Raw genomic sequence first — 23,837 nt, 5'->3', positions numbered from 1 at the left:
GTTGGACCTAGCTAGCAATTTTTTTCCAGCTTTGAGTAAAGGCATCCCTAATGGTGCCTTTTATTTCTGCCTGTGCTGACCGCTGCCCAGGCTTCGCCGCTGGAGAACGCAGGCCCCGCTGTGCATGAACGCTTACCTGGCAGGGGAAACGCCTCGTATCTGGGTCTATGAAGGCAGTTTTGCGTTAAGCGTTCCCAGGGATAACTGTTCTTCTGGCGTGGTTTAGTATCTGCCACGGTGTTGGGGCCTTCTGGAAGTGGGAGGCTCCTCCCTAGCTTGCTCCTGCGGCCATATGGCTGAGGGCAGGTGAAACTTGGGGGCATCCGAACCCCGCGCCCCCGGGCTTGGGCCTGCGCGTAGGATGCCCGCCAAAAGACTTTGGAAATATCTGAAGCCCCTGGTAGGAGTGGAAGATGTTTGCTGGTTGTAGGGCCGCTTATGTTTCTGGACTGACCCACGGATTTGGCTGGGAACACGAAACATTTCTTTAAAGAGTTGGAGAGTAAGTTATGGAGTGGATGTAGCTTGTGAAGGGAGCAAAAATACCATCTGCCTTGTTTGCTTTCCGAACTGGGGCAAACTAGCCTCACTGAGCAAAGGGATGAGGGCACCGGGCAGGTACAAGGCAGGGGTGTGAGCCCAGTGGGCAGTAAGTGGGCCATGGGGAACGTTTTCGGAAGGGCACGGAGGGATGCTTGACTCGCCCTGGGGGCCGGGTCTCAATCTCCCCTCCCCTCCTCTGGACTCATTTTCCGGGAGGTTTGAAATCCCGCTGGGGTGACGGCCAGGCTGCTTGGCTCTGCCCAGGAACGAGGGCCAGGGGAAGGGAGGACGGTGGCGTACTCGCCGTGGTCTGGTCGGGCACTCATTCCCATTTTCCATGGCCAGAAATCAGGAGAGCTGGTTGCTGTGAAAGTCTTCAATAATGCCAGCTACTTGAGACCCCAGGAGGTTCAGCTGAGAGAGTTCGAGGTGCTGAGGAAATTGAACCATAAGAACATCGTCAAGCTGTTCGCGATTGAAGAGGCCGTAAGTGTGTCCTCACGTCTAAATGGGAGCGGTGTGGCTTTTCAGCACCTGGCACTGGCCTGGACCAGCTCACGCTGAATAAGTCGTCTCATTGCCGCTTCTCCCCTCCCCGACTCTCCTTACCGTTTCAGCCCAAGACCCCTTGCAGTTGGCCCCCGTGCAACCTAGGAGGGCCGGTTCCAGGCCGGGAAACAGGCTTCAGGTGCTGGAGCGGCTCAGTAAGGCCCAGAGCCCAGCCGAGCAGCGCAGCGAGGAACGGGACCCACGTGTCCTGGCTGCTCTCCTGGTGCTGCAGCCATTCGCTCTGCTGCTTCCCTCTCCCCGTGAACAGGGCTAGATCAGCCCACTCAAGAGAGCCCTCTTTCAGAGTTGCGATGCATTACGTTGTGTCCGATGTAGGAGTCGGAGCCTGCGCGCTCCAGCGTGGGCCGGCCGTCCCATCGGATGGGAAGAGCCCAGTAGACGTGATGGACGAGGGAGGGACCCCAGTCACTGGGAGGGTGTGCCCACACAAAAACTCTTGCACGGTGGGTTACTGCCATAGGATCCTGCTGACGGCTCTCCTCTCTCGCCTCTGTCCCCAAACGCAGGGAAGCAGCAAGCAGAAGGTGCTGGTGATGGAGTACTGCTCAAGCGGGAGCTTGCTGAATATGTTGGAAGATCCAGAAAACGCCTTTGGCTTGTCCGAGGCCGAGTTCCTCATCGTGCTGAACTGCGTCGGTGAGTCTCGGAGCGGTTAGCTCGGGCATCGCCACCGGGAAAAAGCAATAGCCTTGCACTTGGAAAAATTAGCTTATGAATGGGCAGTGCTTTCACAGCCCTGGCCTGAAAGCCTCGGTCTGCCAGGTCAGAGGTAGCTGGGTGAATGGGCATCTGTGTGCTGCACAAGGGCTGTTGTTGGGCTCAGCCTGTCAGCAGCATCACCCTGCACTCCTCAGCAGGGATGCTTGAATTTTGACAAGGCGCTTGGCCTCGCCAGGCCTGAGCACCGAGCCATGAGTCTTTGCGCTCCCCAGTTTCTAGTCTGGGATAGCGGTGTGCCACCTTCAGAGAAGCTGATCACACAGTAGACAAAAGTTTAGTCTCCCTGTTGCGTTCGTAGTGGCCGGCATGAACCACCTGCGGGAGAACGGCATTGTCCACAGAGACATCAAGCCAGGAAACATCATGCGGCTGATGGGGGAAGACGGGCAGAGTGTCTACAAGCTCACGGACTTTGGGGCTGCTCGGGAGCTGGACGACGACGAGAAGTTTGTGTCCGTCTACGGGACAGAAGAGTATCTTGTGAGTGCGACCGGACCCCGGGAGGGGAATGAGGAGGCATGTGGGAAGGAAGTGTTGTTCCTGGTAACATAAGTGAGTTAGAGCAGTCGGAGCATTGGCTGATGTCGTCTTTAACATATAAAACCATGGTGGCACCTCGCTTCCATGCAGCACTTTCCATCCTTGGGTACTGGGAGGCTTCCCAGGGGAGACCAGCACCGCAGACAGGGAGATAAGCACAGGGGAGCAGCAGCTCAATCTCCACGACCTGCCAGGTCTACGGGGGAGCGGGGAAGAGAATCCAGGCCCTCGAGTCCCAGTGCGGTGCTCCAGCCATGCCGAATCGTGGGCCCCTCTCTGTCTCCCTGTATTTTGATTGCAGAAATTCCTTTCCTAGTTCACTTTCTGTAGCCAAGGTTTTCAAAAGTGGAGAGTGATTTCTGGTGCCTCAAATAATTGGTTCCCATCCTCAGCATGCTGCGAAAGACGGGGCCCTTTTTGACCCCTTGGGTAGGACACCCGTTCTTACTAGCCAGCTCTGAAGCCTTGGCCTCCATTGTTGATCAAAGTGGGTTCACTTACGCTGCCTTTCCTCTGCTTCGTCCCATTAGCATCCAGACATGTATGAACGAGCAGTTCTGAGAAAACCCCAGCAAAAGGCTTATGGGGTGACTGTAGATCTGTGGAGTATCGGAGTGACCTTTTACCATGCTGCCACAGGCAGCCTCCCCTTCATCCCTTTCGGAGGACCTCGCAGAAACAAAGAAATCATGTAGGTAGATCTGTTGAGATGGCAGTGCCCGAGCGGGCTTTTTCCGCCTCCTGCCTGGGGCAAATGTAGGTGCGCCTCAACTTGAGGAGCGTGGTGCGGACGAGCGCTCGGGAACCAGCTTGTGCGTTTAGTGTAGCTCTAACAACGCCCCCCCCCGCCCCAATCCTGACCTGCCGCTGAGCTGCTAACGTGGGGCTGTGCCTCGACCCAGCCTGCGCACCTCGCTCCGGTTCTGCTGCATCTCCTGCCCCGAGGACACCTCGCAGCTCTGCCAGCGCCTCCCAGGCCGTGCATCTTTTTCCTAGTCCTGGTTTTGTTTTGGCCTTGGATACCTGCTGATACCCGTGGCACAGGCCTGCCGTTTTAGCTACATGCTCTGCGCTGTGGTGCTGTTACCAGTGTGGAATTGACTGTTCAGCGTTATTCACCTTAGCTCATTTATAACTTAAGCCCGTAAGCTGAGGCCTCCCAGCACCAAACACAATGCAACATATTTGGGTACTGAAGATTTTGCTGGACCGGCTCTCTTGGCGGTCCTACCATTGACCGTCTTTGCCGTATCCCCGTAGCACTGGGTTGTCAGACACCTAGGCCTGCGGAGGAGCCTAGTCAAGGAGCACGTTGGTATTGACTGGGCCCTCAATTAGGTAGTTGGTAGCTGCCTCGTTAGCATGCCTGGCCTCTTGCTTGTGCTAATTGGCTTGTCCATGCATCTGGGCATCTCTTTGTTTTTGATTGCAAGTCTGGTTCTCTAGATGGAAATTCCTCCCCAGAAAGTCTGGCTTTCTCTTCCGCTGATCCATGCTACATCCTGTCTCTGCCCCCTGGGCATTAACCATTGCATTTGCCAAGCCCGGCGGCAGGAATGCACAAGATGGAGGTCGCTGGCCCATTTGCCCAAATGAAGAGAAATGTAATTTTGTGTTTGATTGATAGGTATAAAATAACAACCCAGAAGCCTTCTGGAGCAATCTCAGGTGTCCAGAGGCAGGAGAACGGGGCTATCGAGTGGACCTACGAGCTGCCTGCCACGTGCCGACTCTCTGTGTGAGTATTTGAGGAGATGGAGTCGGGGCTCCAGTGGGAAGACCTGTAGCCTCTCCTTTCTGAGAGCCCCCCCTGTTCTTGATATACAAGATCAAACCAGCCAGTGACTTGGGCACAGAAATTCGGTCTTGTATCAGAGAAGAGTATCTGATTATGGCCTGCTGTCAAGATGCCCAATTCAAGGGGGTGTAGGTATCCTATCCACACCTTTTCCCTGGTCTTGCTTCTTTCGTTGTGCCTTCCAGAGGGAAGAATGAAATTAAACTACCACAAATGAGATATGAAATATGTATGTGTGCTGCGAGAGTTCTCCAAGCTGTCTCTGGGGGAGCGCAGTTGGTCTTGGGTAGCATAGCTCTCCACTTCCTCAGTGCATCTTCCCTTCTGTGCCTTGTTCTAAATTTGAGCATGCTCCAGCGTTGAGCACCCAGAGTGGTTGGGCTGGTTGGGAATTTTCTTACAAGACATTTTTTTTCCCCAACAGAAAAGGCATTGATTCACCCCAAACCAAGTTTTATCTGTTAGGAAAAATGTCTCAATTCATGGGGGGAAGGGACGTGCCCTAACCACTTGGCTACCAGTGGTTCTGAGGCCTCACTGTCTTGCTTAACCTGGTGCAGAACCCTTCCCTCCCATCCATCTCCAGTGCTATAAGGTGAGGGTTCAAGGATACCAAAGAGGTTCATATTCAGTCTCCCTCTTCCTGCCTGTGAGCCTGATCAGTGACTGTTTTTAATCTCAAGCCTTTCAGAGTGGAGATTAGGGAAAACCAGCTCTCTGGGTTTCGTTCGTTTGCAGAGTCCCAGTGGTAATGGAGCATGTGGGGACACGCGTGTGACAAGCCCGTGGATGTGGGATGAACAATGTCGGGGGCTGTGGCGAGCACACCGAGTGAATCCCTAATGACGGGGCACAAGCTGCAGATTGCGGCAGGCTCATCTTGGGAAACTTTTCAGCTGTGCCAGGAAGTGTAGAGCAAATGTTGCACAATTGCACAACTTGTTCTTCCAAGTCTGGACTCAGCTTCCTCGTTCCCTGGCTGGAAGGGCTGCTGTGGACAGCAGCAGGAGTTCAATCGGGATCAGGCCCCTGGGGGGGCATGGTACACATCATCTGCACATGTCAAAACCTTTTCCTAAAAGCAGTTTGTAGCGTCATCTGCGTTGGACTGATAGGCAAACTGAGCAGGGAAGGGGAAGTGATTTGTCCAAGGTCACAGGGGCATCAGTGGCAGAGCTGGGGCCAGGTCTCCAGTCCAGGGTCCTTTTACTGACTCTTGCTGCGTGCCTTCAACACACGTGTGTGTTCATGCAGGTAAATTGTCCTTGTTCATCTTTCCTGCCCATTTAGGGGGCTGAAGAGCCAGCTTGTCCCGATCCTGGCCAACATCCTGGAAGTCGATCAGGAAAAATGTTGGGGCTTCGATCAGTTTTTCGCAGAAACCAGTGACATCCTGCAGAGGATAGTGTTCGATGTCTTCTCCTTGTCGCAAGCCACCGTGCACCGGGTCTTCATCCACTCCCACAACACGTAAGGGCCCCGTCACCCTGCAGGGAAGGCCTGGTTGGGGAAGATCTGGGAGCGGACCCCAAAGTCCTACAGCCCAGCCCAGAGTTTCCTTAGAGGCTTGTTGCAGAGACTTGAAGGACAGATCCCTGTTCTCTATGCGCTTGGCCAAACCTGCTGGAAAGCCTCTGTGCTAGGCCCACGCATCCAAGCCAGGCTTTCTTTGTGGACTCACGTTATCTGGAAGTAGTTTTTCAGTGCTGCCCCCTGCCCTACTACCGCCCTCTCCAATGGTGGCTACGTTTCAGCAGAGGAGGAAGCAATTTAAGGGGGGGGGTGTTTGCTTTATACTGGGCATGATGCAACCCTGGTGAGGTCAATGGAAACACTGCTACTGATTTTCCCCCGGGCCTGCGTCAGACCCACAGTGCTTTGAGGTGAAAGGCCCCAGGCTGCGCTGGGGCAGTGGGAATATGAACAAATATATGGAGGTGACCTAATAATGGTGCATGCTCCTAGAAAGCAGCTGCTGGACCTCAGCTGAATTTCCCTTGGTGAATGGCTAAGATAAAGATTTGGGGGTTGGGGGGCTGAAGACATCTTGGGTGCTGATGACCTCATCTCATTTCCTTTCCTCTCTTTTTTGTCTCAGTACAAACGTATTTTTAGATGCTGTCTTCAGGCAAACAAATACAGCCCCTCACCATCAAGAATACTTTTTTGAAGGTTACCCATATGACTTGGAACCCAACCTCCAAGCCCAAAATTTCTCCAGGACCACCAAAAATAGCCCTCTGACTTTGCTGAGCACTGAAACGGAGGATCCCATAGGAGTGAGATACAGAGATCGTGAGTACAGTTAGCTTTTAAGATGTGCCCTTGCGTTCCCTGGGCAGCCAGCTGAGTTTTTGTGAGCTAAATTTTCGACTTGCATATGTCACATGTATGGTCATGCTTGCAACGCGTGCCCATTAGACGGAAGCGGCGAGTGTTTCTTTTGCATCCTCGCTGCAGCGGTGCAGGTGATTAGAGTAAAAATCCGTAGAGAGGAAGGGGCCTTTTCTGGCGGGGCGGGGGAGGGTGCAGGACCTGTGGTTCACCAAAGTGAGCACAAGATGTCAGTGTTGATTCGCTGAAATACAGCGGCGAGTGAACGTTTCTGCTAATAACGCTAACGTGGCTGGATGCTCAGCCTGGCTGTGGCTGCTGGTGACACGGTCGATCTCGCCGTGAAGGCCTAAGCACCGTCTCTGCTTTCAGCGGCACACGACTTCCCAAAGTTTGTCCCGAAGGTTGATGTCATAGCTGACTGCAGCATAGCAAAGGTACGTGTGGGGCTCCTGCTCTGGGCAGACAGAGGGATTGGACGTGGCGCGTGCGAGCTCCCGAGCGCTCAGCGTGGGGGGCTCTTTTGCGTTCCAGGGCGTCCTCGGTGCAGTTCACCAGACGCTGAGGATAGCCCGGTCGCTTCTGAAATGTCAAGAGTTTATCCTGAGGGGGCTTCACTGTGTGGTGTAAGTACAGGGGGGCGTTCTGTGAAGGGCAGTGGGAGCCGTTGGGTTTCTTTTGCCTTCGTGTAGTAACGTCTTGTGTTTGAGAACAGCATCACTTGAAGGCATGCACCCAGCAGGATGCTCCAGACACGTGCCAAGCCCTGCAGAGCCGCTGTGTAGGCACCAAGGCTTTGCAACATCGGTCAAGTGTGTATGTAATGTTACGTGCCGAACAGAAAGCAATTAAAGCTCTTCTTTCAGCTGTAGGGACTGAGGGCGGGGGCAGGGGTGGGGCGAGGGTTAGACCCACCTGCATACTTCTACCTCCAGGGTTTTATTGCAGTGGCGTTTCAAATGGCATCTCGGGCACTGTGTTCTCACGGCCGGTTCCTGTTGGGTCAAAAGTTCTCAGTTCGCTTCTGGGCAGGCTAATGGACATCCCAGTATTAAAGTGCTGGTGCAAGATCTTGCCTACTTGGGCTTTCAGCTATCTGGGGAGGGACTGACTCTCCCTATAGGTATACACAGCACACCGGGCCTCAGTATCGGGTAGATGAGAACTATGCTCTAACAAGCACTTCCCACCCCTGGTCTTCACGAACAGTGAAAGGAAACCATCAGGCATACGTTTGACATGGTGGAGAGGTCAGAGGGAAGTTCAAATGCATTACGCAGACTAGCTCTGTAGAAAATGTGGAGGAGATGAGGCTGCTCCAGAAAAAACCTGCCCAACCCATAATTCTGTCTCTTGGCAGCGAGAGCCTCAAGTCCGAGTGCTCCAAGGTGCTGGAGAGGAAGGAAACGGCCGTTTTGATGCTGACCTGCTTGCAGCGTACCAACGAGAAGACCCTGGTGGTGTAAGTGCTGCCTTGCTGCTCTCGGGTTCGTGGCAATGAAGAGCGCAGGCCCTAGTCCAGAACGTGCGTCCGCGCGAGCCTTGCTCTGAGCTACGCATGGTGACACGGCGGGTGAGGAGTTCGCACCGTTTCTCCGTGCAGATCCGGCCTTTGCCACGGGAGCTCACAGAGTGGCTGTTGTAGCTGTCAGGGTATTAGGAACTAGGGGTGGGAATTTGAGAGAGCAACCTGGTGCCTTTAGAGCACAAGCGCCGCTGGAGGTTGCTGGGATTTGTGCTTTTCAGGCATTTTTAAAGGGCTTTTATAACACTCAGCTGGAAGCCCCCAGGCTCTGGAGTGGGGAGTCTACCCTGTGACCCCTTATTAATGTATTGACCCAAAGGCTGTGTTCTCTTATGACTCTTCTGTCATTAGTTTTCCACCTTTTGTACTGAGAGAGACGCTGCTCCCGTGTGTGGGAGAGATTTGTTGGGGGCGTCTCAATGGGTGGAAGGTACCAGCTTATCTAGACCCCAGGAGGGTGAGCGGGCCCTGCCGAGACGGCAACTAATGGCCCATTGGGCAAACAAATGAAGGAGGAGGGATGGGGTCAAAACACAAGATCCCAGGGGCTGTTGAGCAGGGAACTCAGCTGCCAGCCTTGGAGAGCGTGAGGTCTTTTGTTATACCCAGACTGAGCGTGGTGAAGACAGTAAACCGTGTGGTCATACCGCTGCAGCCGCTGGCTAATGTGCCTTCCTCTCAGATGCTCAGAGTGATTTAGTCCGTGGCTCATTTGATCCTGGTCCTCTGTGCTGAGATCACCAAAACTGTTGCTGCTGGCTGGCAATGTGCCTGGCAGCCCGCAGAGACCTGGATCCAGTCATTCTGCGAGGCAGCCTTTGGCAGCCGTCTCTTATGACAGAGGTTTCGTTGCCTGGGAAGCAGGTGACGGGGGTTACATACCTGGGTCTGCCACCAGTCTGCGTAATTATAGTCCCTAAGTGGGTGACTAGGGTCTTGCTTCATGCAGGTGGATCTTGTCAGCTTCTGTGAGTTGCTTGTAGCCATCATACCCCAAAATATGGAGGCGCAGTGGAAGGGAGACCCAGAGCTGGGAAGTGGAAAGGTTTTCCTTGTCCATAGAGGGTGGGCAGGAATGAGCAAACTGGGCGGTAGCGTGTTCATCTCTTCCACCCTTTTGCTTCCATTTGTAATTCTTCGTCTCCAGTTTCATACGAGCCTGTAGTTCCCGCTGCCTGGCTGCTGCTCTGGGATCTTCCAGACTGAATATTACAGGGTACAGCTAACGTATCGTAGCCACAGACATGAAGTCAGAGAGAGAAAGCAGAAAGGAGCCACAGTCTCTCTCTCGGTGCACGTGGAAAAAAGAAGCCCTCGCCTTCATTGTCGACAAAATAGGCACTACCGGGAGTGTACCAGTAGTGCAATCCCCAGGGCGAGGCCTGCCAGACCAGGACGGGCGCTTCCCAAGGGAGTGGCTGGGATCCCAGAGCCCCCGTCTTTTAGAGCCAGACTGTGCAAAGCCCTGGGGAGTCTCCTGTGAGGAGCATTTCTGCATTGCTTGTGGGGGTTGGACCGGGATGATTTAATGGGTTTCTGCCATCTCTAACTATAGGCTCCTAGCCCATTACGGTGCATTTCCACTGAGCAATGCCTCCAGCCCGACCACACTATTCATACTGAAGTGTCTCTTATTTCCATTTGAGAGGCTCCATTAATGGAACATGCATCAGGGACCAAATTGCCGAGAAGTCTTATGTGATCCTAATAACTACCGAATGCCTCCATTACTGTTGCTGCCGCTCGGGTGAAATCCAAAACCCACCCTCAGTCATTTTGTTCTTGTCTCTTTGTTCTGCCATCTATTTAGTGAAAAATCATTGTGGGTTTTTGCGTTTTTTTTAATTATTCTTTGAATTGCTGCAAGGCTCATATTTTCAAAGCTGCTGGGGGTGGTTCAGATGCACGACTCCAGTTCATTTCAGTAGGAGTTGTATGTCTCTGTCCCCCAGGTGCCTTTGAAACTTCCAGCCTAAGAGCATGGTTTTCCTTTGCCCAGATGATATTTGCCTCTCTGAATCCAGAGCAAGACGAGCCTCTCTGAATCCACACCCTTCTCTAGTGAGCTTTGGTTTCCCATCTCTAACAGGTATGAATCTGTATCTGGAAGCAATGGGAACCCAGAGCTGAAGGACCTGGCTGAGGTGAAAGCGAGGCTGCAAACGGTGAGTACAAAGATCCAGTTTTGGGCCTCGGGTGGCAGGGCTGAGAGCACGCCGGGGATGGGGTTGGTACCGTCTCTGATTTTGGTGGTGGTACCTGACCTGGACCTTTTTCCCCATCTCCCCACTTCATCCTCTAGGTCACTGAAGACCTCTGTAGGTTCTCTCTCAGCATCTCTGAATATCAAGGGACATTGGGTGATATTTCATCTGAGCTGGTAAATCACCGGCAGCAGGCACAAGAAGATAGGAGGTTTGTGGCATAAGCTTTTTTTTTTTTTTTTTTTTTTTTAAGTGTCGTAACATTTTCATAGGCATCTGTTTGCGTAGACGCACACAAACGGACAGAGGTAGCTGCAGTACATTCCCTGCATTTGCGTTTGTGCTAATTAACGTTGGTGGTTTACTGTATATACCATTATGGTGTGCTGTCAGTATGCCGTTACTTTACACCTAAGCGCAAAGTAATTCATATTAATCGTGGTGCGATCAGTAGTTCTGATCACGGCACTTCAGCATTTCCTTTTGTGAGCATCTCAGCACTTTGGTAAAGTGTCATCCCTTAGACTTGGGGGGGAGGGATTTTAAAACATTAAAAACTACCACCAAATCTCTCAGCAGGGCTTTTGCAGTCCTCCCTGATTCTCCCCCCGTTCCCTAAAGGTGGAATGGAGTCGGTGACAGAACTGAGATAAGATCCCAGGACTCGGGGACTCCCAGCCCCGAGCCCGAGCCCTACCCGCTGGTCTGTGCTGCCTTTTAACCTTGCTCCTCCTGCTGACGGGCTGACTTAGTGCCAGATGCGCTTATATGGAACAGGTTTCCCTTTCTGCTGTGAGAACAATTCAATCTCAACTTCCAGGAGAAGCTTGCATCCAAGTGATAGAGCAGTGGGTTGTATTTGGACAGTCAGTTACCAGGCTCTCTTGATCATAAGGATGCTTGATCTTTATTACCTAATGCTTGCATTGAGGCTGCCAGTTCATGGGATTATAGAGCGCTAGAGACTGTCTTCTGGTGTTCATAAAGCCAGGGCCTGAGTTTTTCTCGAGGAGGTGGAGCCATCAGAATAGATGGCACCCAGAAGCCTGCGTGTTTCCAGGTACTTGCTGTTTTTCCTGAGACAAGTTTACAAGGCAGCTTAGTTTTTAGAGCGCGTCTGTCACGGGAAGCGTCACAAAGTTCTTTGCGAGTGAATTCAATAATAAGTGAAAGGTAGACCATGAGGTTGGGAGGGAAGCAGCTCTGAGGTGCATGCAGCAAAGGAAGCTACTGCAAGCAAATGAATTAACAGCTATAGCACCCAGGCGGTGTTGGGGGAGGACTGGGCAGGAGGCCAGACCTAAAAAGGAGCAAGGCCGTAGGCGGCAATGAGGTCAGCGGGAGACTGGGGGGGCTGTGTGGGTGGCCGTGAGGCCGCTGGAACAGGTCTCTGGGGAGGTTTGACAACCAAGCTGTTTTCTTGGACACGAGGCCCTAAATACCCATCTCTTCATGACTCAGTTTGAGGTTTTCTACTCGGGCGCCCATCACTGGTCACCGAGCCCTGCTGAAGTGGGAGTGATCCCTAGCACTTGGGATCTGTACATCTCCACGTGCCTTACAAAAAGGATGGGGGGGGTTGTATCCATACCCCTTTTTTTACAGCTGGGAAAGCTGAGATGTGGAGAGGGCAAGTGGCTTGACCAAGGTAATCAGCCAGAGCAGTGGCAGAGCTGGGAAGGCAGTACAGGCCTGATAAGTCCCAGCCTAGCGCTGTCTCCTAGGCCACACCACCTTTCCAGTGTCAGAGAAATAGGTTTCTGCAGGCTTCGCCCCTCTCTTGCAGTGGGGTTTAACTGGGCCCTTGCTTTCCATCCCAACGTGCCTCATGCCCAGCTTCCCACCTTGACTCCACAGCATCCGGCAGATGGAGTGCTGCCTTGAGAAGATGCAGCTCATACACAAGCAGTTCAAGAAGGCCAGGGCATGTATGCGTAAGTAGCTCGTGTTTGCAGTATCACATTTCACACGGCTCTGAGGCAGCCGGGCAGCGAAGTAACGGAAAAGCAGCATGTCCACCCTGCGCGAAGCAAGACCGTGACCCGCTCTTCCTCAGTGGATTTGCCTGGAAGATGCAGCGACGGGATTCAGTTCTCAGCAGCTCTGTCTGTCTACACCAAGGGGACGTCTCTACATTTATTAGCAGCTGTTGAAGAGAACAACAGGCAGGGGTGCAAAACCAACGATGGTGGATGCCAGGGAGGGTCTGATAGTGGCCAGATCATTCTAGATGCACCCAGTTCAGTGCTCTCCCTTAAAGCATCCACTCCTGCTACTGTGTACTGGGCTAGACGGTCCTGAGTCTGACCCAGTACTTAGGTTCTTGTCTCCCCCCTGGCTCATGCCAGGGGAAATCTATGCAGGCTAGTCTGCACCATTTATACAGCACTTTGCCTTGATTCGTGCAGGTCTAATCCTCCTCATAACCCTGTGAGGAAGGTAAAGGATGCGATTTCCATTTTGCAGGCAAAGATGACAAGTTGATCTTCACATCAGTTGGCTGGCATAACTATATTGAGGGGGGGAAAAAAATACCGTGCCCTTAACTGACAGCGGTGGTAGCCTTAGTGTAGACGCACAGAGCCGCATCTACTAGCACAGTGCGATGCTGTGCAGAGATACCTGGGAGACCTCTAAACGATCGAGCTTGGATACTAGACCAGCGCAGCCACGTTAGCACTGCGCTCCACTTAGGCTAATGCATCCTCCTTCTTGTTTAGAGCTAGATCAAGGCAGGTCTGCACTGTACTGTGTCGTGAGTCGCTCTTGGGGCACAGATTAAAGCTTACAGATTTTCAGCTCCCCATTTTGGGTACCCTCTGCTATGCCACGCTGCCTCTTTCTTAAGTGATACAGGCCTAGTGTTTGGAAAGTCAGAATACTGATGGAAAATGGAGCCAGCCTGTGATCTGTTGCTGCTGGTGAGTGAGGTCTATTTATGATAGCTGATCTTCTGTGCCTTACTGCTGCCCATATAGTGGCAGGATAGCTGGGGTTTTTTAAAGGGGTCTCAGGGAATTAGGCATCTAACTTCTACTGACTTCAGCTCTGTTGGAAAATCCTAGCTGTATCATTCTTCCTGAGTGATCCCTTACGGTGCTGCGATATAGCTGGGCGTCTTTATTGCTCCCATTTATCAGCCCGTGAGTGAGGAAGCTCCAGATACATTTTCCTGGCAAGTTACCAATGTATAGCTATTTTTTTTCCTAGGGCTGGCCTACAACGAGGAACAAATACACAAACTGGATAAGTAAGTAAATAAGGCCCTTGTTTCCAGCATCTGAAACACCTGCTTATGGTTAAGAGGCTGGCTGGATGTTTGGCATTTCTGTTTGCATCTAAGAGAGATTTTAAATGCTCGTTATCAGTGGTATGAATGTCTGGCCTGTAAATGATTTTCATGTCAATCAGGTTATCAATCCAGGCTCTTTCATAGTAGCTGTCTTCAGGTGAGAGACGGGAAGGTGCAAGGAACCCCGGTGTGAATGTGATGAGGTGTAAGATCTTTGGGCTGGGGACTGGTTGGTTGTTTTTTGTTTTAATTATGTGCATGTACAGTGCTTACTAATACTATAATGGGCCCGATCCCTACTGTAGTCTTGAGAGCTTTCACAGTACCAGCAAATGAAAATTGCACAATAGTGGAATAAACTGACCACAGTAACCCCAAGGATATAGCGTCTGTGTTATGCACAGAGATCCCAGTTCAGGGGCATTGCTAAGCTTATGCTTGATTTACAGTGGGACTTAGATGCCTAAATGGCATTTGTGCCTTTAAAGTCTCCACTGAAATCTCATTGAAACCAAGGGGACTTTGACATGCCTGAAGCTGGGCACGTTTTTAAATGCTTGCCTAGAACAGCAGAATTGAACCCTCTACTGATTTTTATCCTAATGAAGCTAGGGACGTGCACATTAGACTTGACTTGAAATCCGAGGTTTTCAGCAGTGCTGGAGGCATTGAAACGCGCGAGTTGTGTTGGTTTCACTGCCTTGTGCTCCTAAATATAGAAGGCATGAGGGGAAAATCTCCCTTGTATGCCATTTTTCCTGTAACGTGTTGTCTGCTTGTCGTTCCACCCTCAACCCTCGTGTTACCTGAACATGGTTTATTATAGGGAAATACCATTCACTGCCTCCTTCCTCCTCTTCTTTCTCCCACCATCTTTAGGCTGAATCTAGGACGTTTAGCAAGAAAAGTTATATCAATTTTCCAGGATGATTGTGTACAGAAATACCAAGATGTCCTGGGTGCTCATGGAAACAGAATGAGGTAATAGCCAGGATCATTAAACCAGCCTTTCTTCAGTCGTATCCCTGGGTTTTATACAAGGTGCCTGGAGTCTGAACGTCCGTGGCAAGCGACGTGGCGCTTTCCGTGATGCGGACGGAGGTGAACACTTACCCCAGAGTGACTTAAGTAGGTTTTATAGTGATGTAAATGATACCAGAGTGAGGCGTGGACAGAGTTGCAGCTCTCCCAGGCTAGCTGTGCTCAGTAGGAGACTCTTTTTGTGCCTTGCCAATAGGCATGTGGCAAGTAATATCTGTCTGCCTTCAGCAAATGGCTCCCAGAGATGCATGCTGACGGCCAAAACCTCACCCGGTACGACTTGCTCTTGGGGAGTTTGACTCCTGCACCAGGCTACCTGGACACACCAGGAACAGGCCCATCCACCGCCATGGGGGTATGCCTGGGTTTGAAGCTAAGCCTGCACCTAAGTCGTAACAGGTTTGACTTCCAATAACGCAAAGCACAGGACAGAGGTGCAGCACGGGGGGAGAGGAAAGGGAAATACATTCTCTGTCTTTGAAGCAAGCGAGTAGTTGGAGCAGAGAAGAGGATTGATATCCGTGACCCTGCTCCTGCCACTTAAGGATGGGGCAGCATTAAAAGAAATCCAGCCAGCCATCCCACCCAAAGCCAACCACCATCAGCTTCACTTCATTGCAGAAGGTCCATTTCTTTATTCAGGGGTCGGGAGGGTTCATGGCATCAGGCTGAAACTGCCGTTAAGACGGAGATCCGCTTACAAGGAATGACTTTATGCTAAAGGGTATTTGGGGAATAGTGCAAAGAGCAAATGGCTGTGTGCGACTGAGGGCCACATACTGGCTTATTAGAGTAAAAAAGTGTCATTTAGGAGAAGCATTTGTTGCAGAGAGAGGACTTCAATTGCAAAGCTACTTTTAAAGTTAGAGCGTCTCCCCCCGCCCCCAAGCCCTAAATGTGGGGTTTTTTTTAATAGCCTTTTAGTATGAAAATTTGTCTGGGGCTTGGCTTGGGCATCCAGGATGCAGGAGAATCACAGAAAATGAGGGCTGGAAGGCATCTCGGGAGGTCACATAGTCCACCCCCTTGCTGAAAACAGGACCAGCCCCAGCTGCATCATCCCTGCCAGTAGAGCTTCATGAGAGGTGTTGTTTAGGGAACCTGTAGGCCAAGACTTCATTAGTGAGACTAGTCTGTTGGAGGTGGACCTCAAAGAGTATAGGGCAGCATGCACAGGAGCAAGAGTCTGCCTTGGTGTCCTGGCTTGCTGTCTTTCCAGTTCTCTTCACTGTTGCGTGAAGTCTGTTGTGTCGAATGACTTTGCCTTGCTGCAGTCCTGCAACGCAGAAGTGGCTGCATTTCAGTGACTGGGGAGAAAGTCCTGTATACAACTCCAGGCTGGGATCCATTATTCTTATACTGGTCCCATCTCCCACTGCCTTCAGCGGGAATTTTCTCCCAGGTCCATCCAGTACACAAGTTCCAGTTAGGCTGAAGTGTTCAAAACTGGAAGTTGTGTAACGGTGTTTTAAAAATACCTGAAGGGTAATTTTGTGTGCGTTTTTCTGCGCTTGCAGACTTGATATTTTGAGGATGGAGAGGTTTTTAATTTTATTTTTCTTTCATTTTTAATTGCCTTGTTTTGAGTTTTGATGTAGTTAGTGGATTGGGCTTTGTCACGCAACGGGTCTTTTTTTGGCCTTGGAGGCGGACCGCGCACTTCAAGTTTTTTTGTTGTCTTCGTTGAAGCCGGAGCGAAAGTAATTGCGACCCTTTATAGAGCAGTGATGTTTCCCCCGAGTCCACTAGATGGCTCCTTTGATCTTGGGCCCATCGCACCGGTCCCTACTGGTTTCCATCCCCCTGCTTACAAAACTGTGAACAGATTCTTGACATGAAGCACCCTAATGAAGCTGTTAGTAAGAGGCGTGTTTCTGCTGCCGCCTCCGTATATAATGCCATATTCTGGGATCTCAGCACCCTGGATGTGTGGGCTAGTACTGAGTCTAGTGGCCCTGTGCCAATTGCGTGGGAAGACGAGCCGAAAAATCCCTGTTCCTGCCAAATCTTTGACTGGACTTTTTCTGTTTTCCCCAACAGGAAAGTTTGTGAGATAAAAAAAAATGTGAAGAAGCTCGGGAGTTCCTTGGCAGCGTGCTGTGTGGAGCTGACCGAGTGCTGGGACTGCCTCCATAACGTACAGTGCTTTCTTAAAGCTTACCTGCTTGGGAGTTGGATATCACCCATACGCTCTTTTTAATACAGCTAGCTGTTCCCTTGCACTTGTCATCCGCCAAGTGTTCCTGAAGTCTCCCTGGCGCAAGTCGGGTGGTAGCAGTAGTTTCCATTTTATAGATGGGGAAAAGACACAGCTCGGAGAAGTGAAGTGAGCGATGCTGTGAAAAGTCAGTGGGATTTAGGTTCCAAAGTCATTTAAGCATGTTTAAAACGTTGACCCCAAAATGGCTTCTCCAAGGTCACGTGGTGAGTCGGGAGCTGCGTGCCCGGCACAAAATAGCGCCGTGCAGATACCCGTGCCCGCTTCAGGACTAGAAGCAGGGTGATCCTATTTGGGTGGTGATGTGGGTGAACTAATAAGTTGCACCGCAACACAGCAGTGCTGATGCCAGCCTGGGACAGCAACAGCTAGATCCCCCTTAAGCATCGAGGCTTGGGTTAGAAGGCTGTTATCCCTGCCCTTGTACCACTGGCTTCTGATGCTGTCCCGCCTTACTGTGATTTGTGGACAATCGGGTTTCAGCTAACAAGCAAAGCAATGATCCAAGGGAGTAGAGGTACTTGGCCTGTAGCTCAAATGCTGCCACAGTCTGTGATTTCCTGCAGGCACCACCACCTAGGCTGACTGGCACAGCTTCTGCGTGGTTGGGCCTTTTGTTAATGCTTTGCTGGATTTCTCTGTAGCTGATGGAGGGTCACGTCCCGATCTCAGATTGAGCTGGGAATGTAGTGCCTCATCTTCCCGGGAAGACTGTGCCTTGACCCAAGTGCCTCCTGCGTGGCAGCAATAGTTACTTCGTACTGTAGTAAACAGGAAATGCCAAGAGTGATGAACGTGGGGCTCAGCCTTGTGTTTTTAGGATGCTTTATGATGCAGAAACAGTGTGTCCTGGTCCATCTGCTGTTCTTACCCTGTTTCCAGGGAGAGGTGCCTGCAACCACCAGCATTTGTCCACACATTGTTCTCCTGCAGCACTTGCCCTCCCTCATGCCCTTTAAAAGCTCCGGCTTTGAGGGTGGGAGGGGAGTTGAATACATGGCATTGCCCAGATTTAGACCTCGCAGCACAGCACGTTACCTGCAGCAGTGTCACGTCTCTTTATCTCTGCAGGCTTTGGACAGGCTGCCACAGAGAGCCCAGGTCTCCTCTGCTCCTCTACCTGTTTACACACAAGAAACCGATCAGGATATGGCACTGAGGTGAGTTTGTAGGAGGGAGCTGGAACAGATTGGGCATCAATGAGGGAGGTCCCTACGGCATCTGTCATGCCAAGGTGGTTCTCTGATGTCCAAAAGGGACAGGCTTGAGACCCAAGCGTCCCCACAGCCTGGCTATGTGTTATGCTGATGCCAGGGACGGGTGCCAGCCATGTGTGCGTTTGTGGTCAGACTTCATAATTAAGTTCCATTTATAACTGGTTAGTAGATGTCCTAAGCGTGTTGAATTTTTCATGTGTGTTTTCATATGGTTGTTGGCACATAAGCCAAGGCTGCTTAGACTTGTCAGCGACCCCTACAATTGAGGAGCTATGACTTAAAATTGCTAGTAACCATTTATTAGCTGTTCATGAACCACTTCTACATAGACTGTTCATGTGACTATTTAAATTCGGGCGGCAGAGCAGAGCTGGGCTGTGCTAAACTGGAGGAGTGAAGGTGTCTTATTTGCATGTTCCCATGTTGTTAGAAGCCCTGACTGTAGTGTGCTTGCAGCTCAGGACATGCGAAGCTAACTTGCTGCCTACTGCCGGCGTACAGGGTTGCAGTGATGAGGGAGGGCTGGGGGTGGGAGGCCCTGTTAGGCTCTCAGAAGAAAGGCAGGGAAACTCCAGAGTAGCTACTTGCTACCCAGAGCAATGCGTGGGGAGGCCTGGGAGCTGGGGAGTGCTTTGCCCTCCGTAGTCTGCTCTGCCAGCTATCACTGCCTTCCTGCAGGAAGCTCTCCCCCCAGGCCTCTCAGCAGGAGGCGGCCTATGTCTAAGAGGCTGGTTTGTGTCTTGTGCAGAATGCAGGAGCTTCTGGAGCAAATGAAATCAGTAACTTGTGATCTCCAGTTGAACAACAGCATCATTGAACGGTAAGAGTGCGCGGCTTCTGTTTGGCAGAGATACCGATCTGAGCTCGTACTGACTTTCTCCGCCACGTAGGCAGAGCTTAACCTGTTGCCTGGGAGGTGTGTGGGATGGTCTGGCAGACACTAAACCAGAGGAACAATGGTGGTGTTCACTGGTACTGCAACGCAAGGAAGCGGTTTTAGGCTTAGGCCAGCACCAGGCCAGCCGACAGAGCTGTTGCTTCAGGGATACTGGAATCCTACAAAGTTCACCCGCGATCTGGCGGCACGAGGGAGTTATTTTCCCTACCTAGCATAAATGCCACCCGACAGTTCACCCTGCTGTTTCAAGCATTCCTCCTGTGTTACTCTGCGCTGTTACGCAGACCCCGGTTTCCACTGCAGAAGCAGCTGCGCTCCGATGGCGGGTGAAGTGTTTCCTGTTCGTAGCGATCAAACCAGATTGTACAGACGGTCTAGGTGAGACGCCCTCAGCAACGTCAGGTTGGCTCCCTATTAGTCACGAAAGCACCTGGCACTTCTGTCCGGTCTCCTTTGCGAGGGTCTGGAAGTGATTTACCAATACCGCCTGAACCTCTGCCTGCAGGTAGGGAAGTGAAGGTGGAACGGATTAAGCGACTTTTCTCGACATCTGCCCAGTTAAGTCAGTGAGACAGACGAGCTCTGGAGGCTGTCTTCGAGCTCCCATTCCTAGACTATGCCATCTTGGCGATCGCAGCTGCTTCTCGGTAATAAGAATCCAAAGTGCATTTCGGTCTAGAATTTAAAGGGAGAGGGTTTTTTTAAATCCCAGCCTGGCTTTTAGACCTTATGTTGCCACCTTAAGCCTGTCTATGAATGAAGGAGGAAGAGAACAAGTGCTTTTCGGAAGTGAGCGGTTCATTTCAAGCTGCGAAGTTTGGCTCCGGTTTCAGGATCCACCTCAGAGTCTGGGGGCATGTGAATCCTGGTGGTTTTGGTTTGGCACTTTTCTAGAATAAACCTCTTGATTTTGTTCCTGCAGGTTAAGCGGGGCTGCAGCCACTCCAGGTATTTAAGGGAGATGTGGTGGATTTGCAGCTGCTAAGGCAATCAAACAAAATGTTTTACATCTATAGCACTTTGGGTCGAGACTGATGGAGCACTTGAACGTTTGTGTTTATAAGACTCTGCTTTCTCCTACCTCTCTGCTGCAGCATTTTTGCACAGTCTGTGAACTGGTCTGCAAGCCCCAAACCCTCCAACATACAAGCAATGTTCCTAAAATTGTTAAAATGGGAACCTCCTTCCTTTCCGTTTTCCTTATTGCCCTGGAATCGCTGACTTCGTCCTGTATCGAGGGGCTCGTGTTCCATAAGGTGAAAGGCGTGAAGCTGCATATGCCCACACACACTGCATATATACTTCTTCAACACTAGCCCCTTCTGGTGTCACGCGTGAGCTGCGTGCGGGAAGGATACTGCACTTGATGGACTTAAGGACCTGATCCTGTGTGGAACGTGTCCAAGTGCTCCAGCTGGGAGATGCAGGATTCAACAGACCCAGCGCTGAAGAGGGCTGCCCTTTTTTTTTTGTGTGCAGCTGCTATCACGTGAGGGCCAGAACACCTGGTTTTATTTCATTACTTCATTTCCACCCGGGTCGTTTGTGTTATGAATGCTGGTGAGTATAAGGAGGGAAGGTTTCTCTTTCCCTCCTTTTGGGGGCATTTCCACAGGGTCTGTGAGATCTGCGCATGCATCTGCCTGAGCACGCGCACCCTCCTTTCGGGGATGCCAGACTGAAGGGGCATTTCCTGTCTGTCTCGATTTGACTGTGCTCCCAAATCACAAAGCAGGCTCCCTGAATGTGGCTGCTGTGAGCTGCCGTGTCCAAAAGCATCTACGTACATGGGCAGGGATAAGTTTTTCGTTTTGGGCCAAGCAGTGAAAACAAATGGCAAGCAACCAGATGTTCCAGCAGGGAAACCCCAGAGGTCTCTGCTCAGGCCTTCTTACTGAAAAGCTCATTTAAAAACTTAAGTGTGGCATCAAGCAAAGACTCCAGGGTAATCTGCCTCCCACCAGAAGCTGTCCCAATGACTTAACAGCCTAAATGCTCTTTCCAGAAGTGACTTAAGAGTGCCAGTCTTACTGAAAATAGATGTAACGTGGGCTCTTAGGTGCCCAAATCACTCTTGAAAATAAAATTAAGTCCTCTGAGTTGCTGAGGCTCCCTGAAAATGTTGTCCCAATCCAGCATTGCTCACAGAAAATGCACTGAAGGAATGACCCTAAGGGAGCTTGACAGGATGGGCTGGACCCTTAGACTCAGCAAGTCTACAGTGCAGGCACACTAAGTTATACCAGCTTTTGCAGCTGGCCATATACATTTCACCCTTACTCATTTAGGAATCTCTTCTTTCCTGGATCTGAGCTTTTGATCTGCATCAAGCTTAACAAGAGACACATGAGCCATTGGAATGAGTGATGACCCGCTTGCCCTACTACCCCCACCTTCCCTTCTGTGTGCTGTCAAGAGGTCCTTTTGGCCCTCTGCCCCTGGCACCTGATTAGCCAAATCCCCAGATAGCTCAACGAGTTTGTCTGCAGCTCATCTGGATCCCACTGTGCACCCTGTGCAGAAAATGCAGCATTGTCATCTAATGCAAATGCACTTGATACAAAGAGCGGGTGTGATTTGTATAGAGAACCACTTGGAGATGGAATTTGTTTCCCTGTTTGCCTATTAATGTCTGTGATGTTTACTCACGTGTGTGATAACGGAATAAATGGTTACATGAACGTTTACTTTGGTACAGAAGTGATTACTGGGGCTTTTTTATAAGACCTCTGCTGAAGTGTCTTGGGTTTTGCAAATCAGGTCAGTGCCAGTAAGCTGCCAGTTAGAAACAGAGACGCGTGCATTTGGAGCTTTCCAGTAAAGCAGAGTATTATCTTTAAGTGGGCAGACGGTGCCTGTTGGCTCTGGACGCAGCCGTGCACATGCACGTGCGACATGGGCGCAGGCTCCTGTTCTCCAGTGCGTGCTGCTTAGTTGGATGCTGGGTGCTGCAGGGGTGATTCCAGCTGGACCCAGGGGTCTTCCCTCCTGCACCAGATGGCAGGATCGGGGCTTGTTTCTGGAGACCGACCCACCGGGGGACAGACTGAATGGTGGGTGTTTCGTGTTGCCATACATAAACAGCAACTGTGTTTTTAAAGGAGAAATCCACTGTTTGTGTGCTGTATCGCTAATGGGGCTGTTCTGTTACTGAGTCCCTAAACATCTCGTGCTTTCTCGTATTTTGGGATAAACTTTCTGTCCAAAAGCCTTTTAACTACAGGCCGCTAGCAGAGCATGGCTTGACAAGCACTGCGGTTTAATGACCTGGAAGCTCTGGATTTTGTTCTTCGCTCTGTCATTGAGAGTGGACAAAGACCTTTATGCACCTGACTTCCCTTTCACCCTCTTTCTGCATTGCCTATGTAGACTTGCATTTCTTGGGATAGGGATGGCCACAGAATCGAGGACTGTGGGACCCTGACATTTTAGCGCTGCTGTAATGGCAAGAGAGGAATGAAGCAAGGGAAGAAACATCTTTTTTTTCTGAGCCTTGAAATGAAGTAGCTGATAGGCTGGAGAGAGAAGGTATTCTCTGTGGCAGGAGCTGCTAAGGAAAAGCAGACGAGAAAGGGGGAAGGAGCGAGCAGGGCTTAGAAGAGAGGGCTGTTTTGCACCGGTGGGTGAAACAGATGCTAAGCCAGGGCCAGCTGTATGAAGTTATCCCTGATGCTGTATGCATGGAGAAAGGGCATCTGCTTCCTAGCCAGGTAACTCTCAGATCCATCCAAAGTCCCCGCTGCTCAGCGGTGTTCCCAGTTCTTTGCCGCAAACGTTTATATTACGCCCTAAACTTCCAACCATTTTTTAACCTTGGGCTTTATGAGGAGCTGTAACCCTCAGCGACTGCCTGCTGACTCAGCTGTCTGCCAGGAGCAGCATGTCAAGCAGTGATATAGGAAGCCTGGGGTCTCCAGGGTGTAGCTAGCAAATGACACCAAAAGAAGCTATTTGTGATTAGAGAGTCAGATGCGCTGTCCCGTTCTGCACAGTTTTCTATCTGCCTGCTCGGTGATTTATGGGTGAGACCCTGGCAGAGGGGAGCAGGGAAAGCCATGGAAAGGTCTCCAAACTGCAGATGGGGCCAAGCACTATGATAATCAAGGGAGAAGTGAATGGGTGAGGAGGGAGGGGGATATAGCGCCAGTCCAAGACAGGGTCATTTAGAACCAGGAAACTGGTCATTTGAAGGGGGAGAGAATTCCCCTGGCAGCCACCCACCCCCAAATGCACACATGGATTTACAGATAAATCACTCTCCAGATCCCCAGACAACTCAGCGACTCTTAATTTTCATTGTAGAGAGAGATGGCTACGCTGATGATGCATCCTATAGGGTGATAATGAGCCTTTAGTGCTAAAGACAGGCTTATTGTGCTGGCGGGTCCTCCGAGACTGGCATTTGCAGTCATTCAGCTAAGGTGAGCAGTGAGACAGTGGGGAAAACGCACTGGGAGTTGGGAGTCTGGGTTTGGTTCCCGGCTCTGGGCCTCCAGTTGGGATTGCAGAGTTTTGGGGGGGGGGGCAGGGGCTGTCTGGGGTTGTGTGCGCATGTCAGCTCAAGGGTGCTGCTGAGGCTGTCATACAATTAAAGGTTGGTTTTGCATTGGATTCCAGGTGCAAGGCAGGTGATTCAGTTCCTCCTCTGTTAACATGTAGCTTCCTCGTGGTTGCGGGCGCTCTGTCAACCGAATGCCTGCGTGAGCTGTGTTACCCGTCGGGGCAGGTTGGGCGTTTCAGGTACAGGGTCAGCTTTCTCCATCGGCTCCCTGAGGTGAACTCTTTCAAAAAGAGACCCGTTGTTATTGGAAGGAAAGGTCATACGAAGCTTAAATCCACTTGTTATGGCCTTCTTCCTTGCTAACGTGTCTTGCTATTTTTTGCTACTTAATGAAGATGGCAGCACTTGAAAAACATGAGCAGCTTTCCTCCAGGTA

The 23,837-nt window shown here is 51.1% G+C and overlaps 1 protein-coding gene across 2 annotated transcripts in view; it reads left to right on the top strand.

Annotated features, from left to right (window-relative positions):
- Nucleotides 1–21,581, top strand: part of IKBKE (inhibitor of nuclear factor kappa B kinase subunit epsilon) — a 33,420-nt gene extending 11,839 nt beyond the window's left edge. For both annotated transcript variants that reach the window (XM_090024975.1, XM_090024976.1), the window contains 19 exons: nucleotides 889–1,029; nucleotides 1,620–1,749; nucleotides 2,132–2,313; nucleotides 2,904–3,064; nucleotides 4,001–4,111; nucleotides 5,462–5,641; nucleotides 6,270–6,466; nucleotides 6,878–6,942; nucleotides 7,040–7,131; nucleotides 7,866–7,967; nucleotides 10,120–10,195; nucleotides 10,333–10,445; nucleotides 12,092–12,168; nucleotides 13,445–13,484; nucleotides 14,406–14,507; nucleotides 16,608–16,704; nucleotides 17,857–17,945; nucleotides 18,751–18,822; nucleotides 19,823–21,581. In XM_090024975.1, coding sequence (XP_089881101.1) covers nucleotides 889–1,029; nucleotides 1,620–1,749; nucleotides 2,132–2,313; nucleotides 2,904–3,064; nucleotides 4,001–4,111; nucleotides 5,462–5,641; nucleotides 6,270–6,466; nucleotides 6,878–6,942; nucleotides 7,040–7,131; nucleotides 7,866–7,967; nucleotides 10,120–10,195; nucleotides 10,333–10,445; nucleotides 12,092–12,168; nucleotides 13,445–13,484; nucleotides 14,406–14,507; nucleotides 16,608–16,704; nucleotides 17,857–17,945; nucleotides 18,751–18,822; nucleotides 19,823–19,856 — 2,061 coding nt within the window. In that variant the 3' untranslated portion in view covers nucleotides 19,857–21,581. The remainder of the gene's footprint in view (nucleotides 1–888; nucleotides 1,030–1,619; nucleotides 1,750–2,131; nucleotides 2,314–2,903; nucleotides 3,065–4,000; nucleotides 4,112–5,461; nucleotides 5,642–6,269; nucleotides 6,467–6,877; nucleotides 6,943–7,039; nucleotides 7,132–7,865; nucleotides 7,968–10,119; nucleotides 10,196–10,332; nucleotides 10,446–12,091; nucleotides 12,169–13,444; nucleotides 13,485–14,405; nucleotides 14,508–16,607; nucleotides 16,705–17,856; nucleotides 17,946–18,750; nucleotides 18,823–19,822) is intronic.
- Nucleotides 21,582–23,837: the final 2,256 nt, after the last annotated feature.

This window comes from Crocodylus siamensis, chromosome 13 (genome assembly GCF_052110815.1).
Source record: "Crocodylus siamensis isolate JL-2025a chromosome 13, ASM5211081v1, whole genome shotgun sequence".
NCBI lineage: Eukaryota > Metazoa > Chordata > Crocodylia > Crocodylidae > Crocodylus > Crocodylus siamensis.
This window is presented reverse-complemented; position numbering and strand designations above follow the sequence as displayed.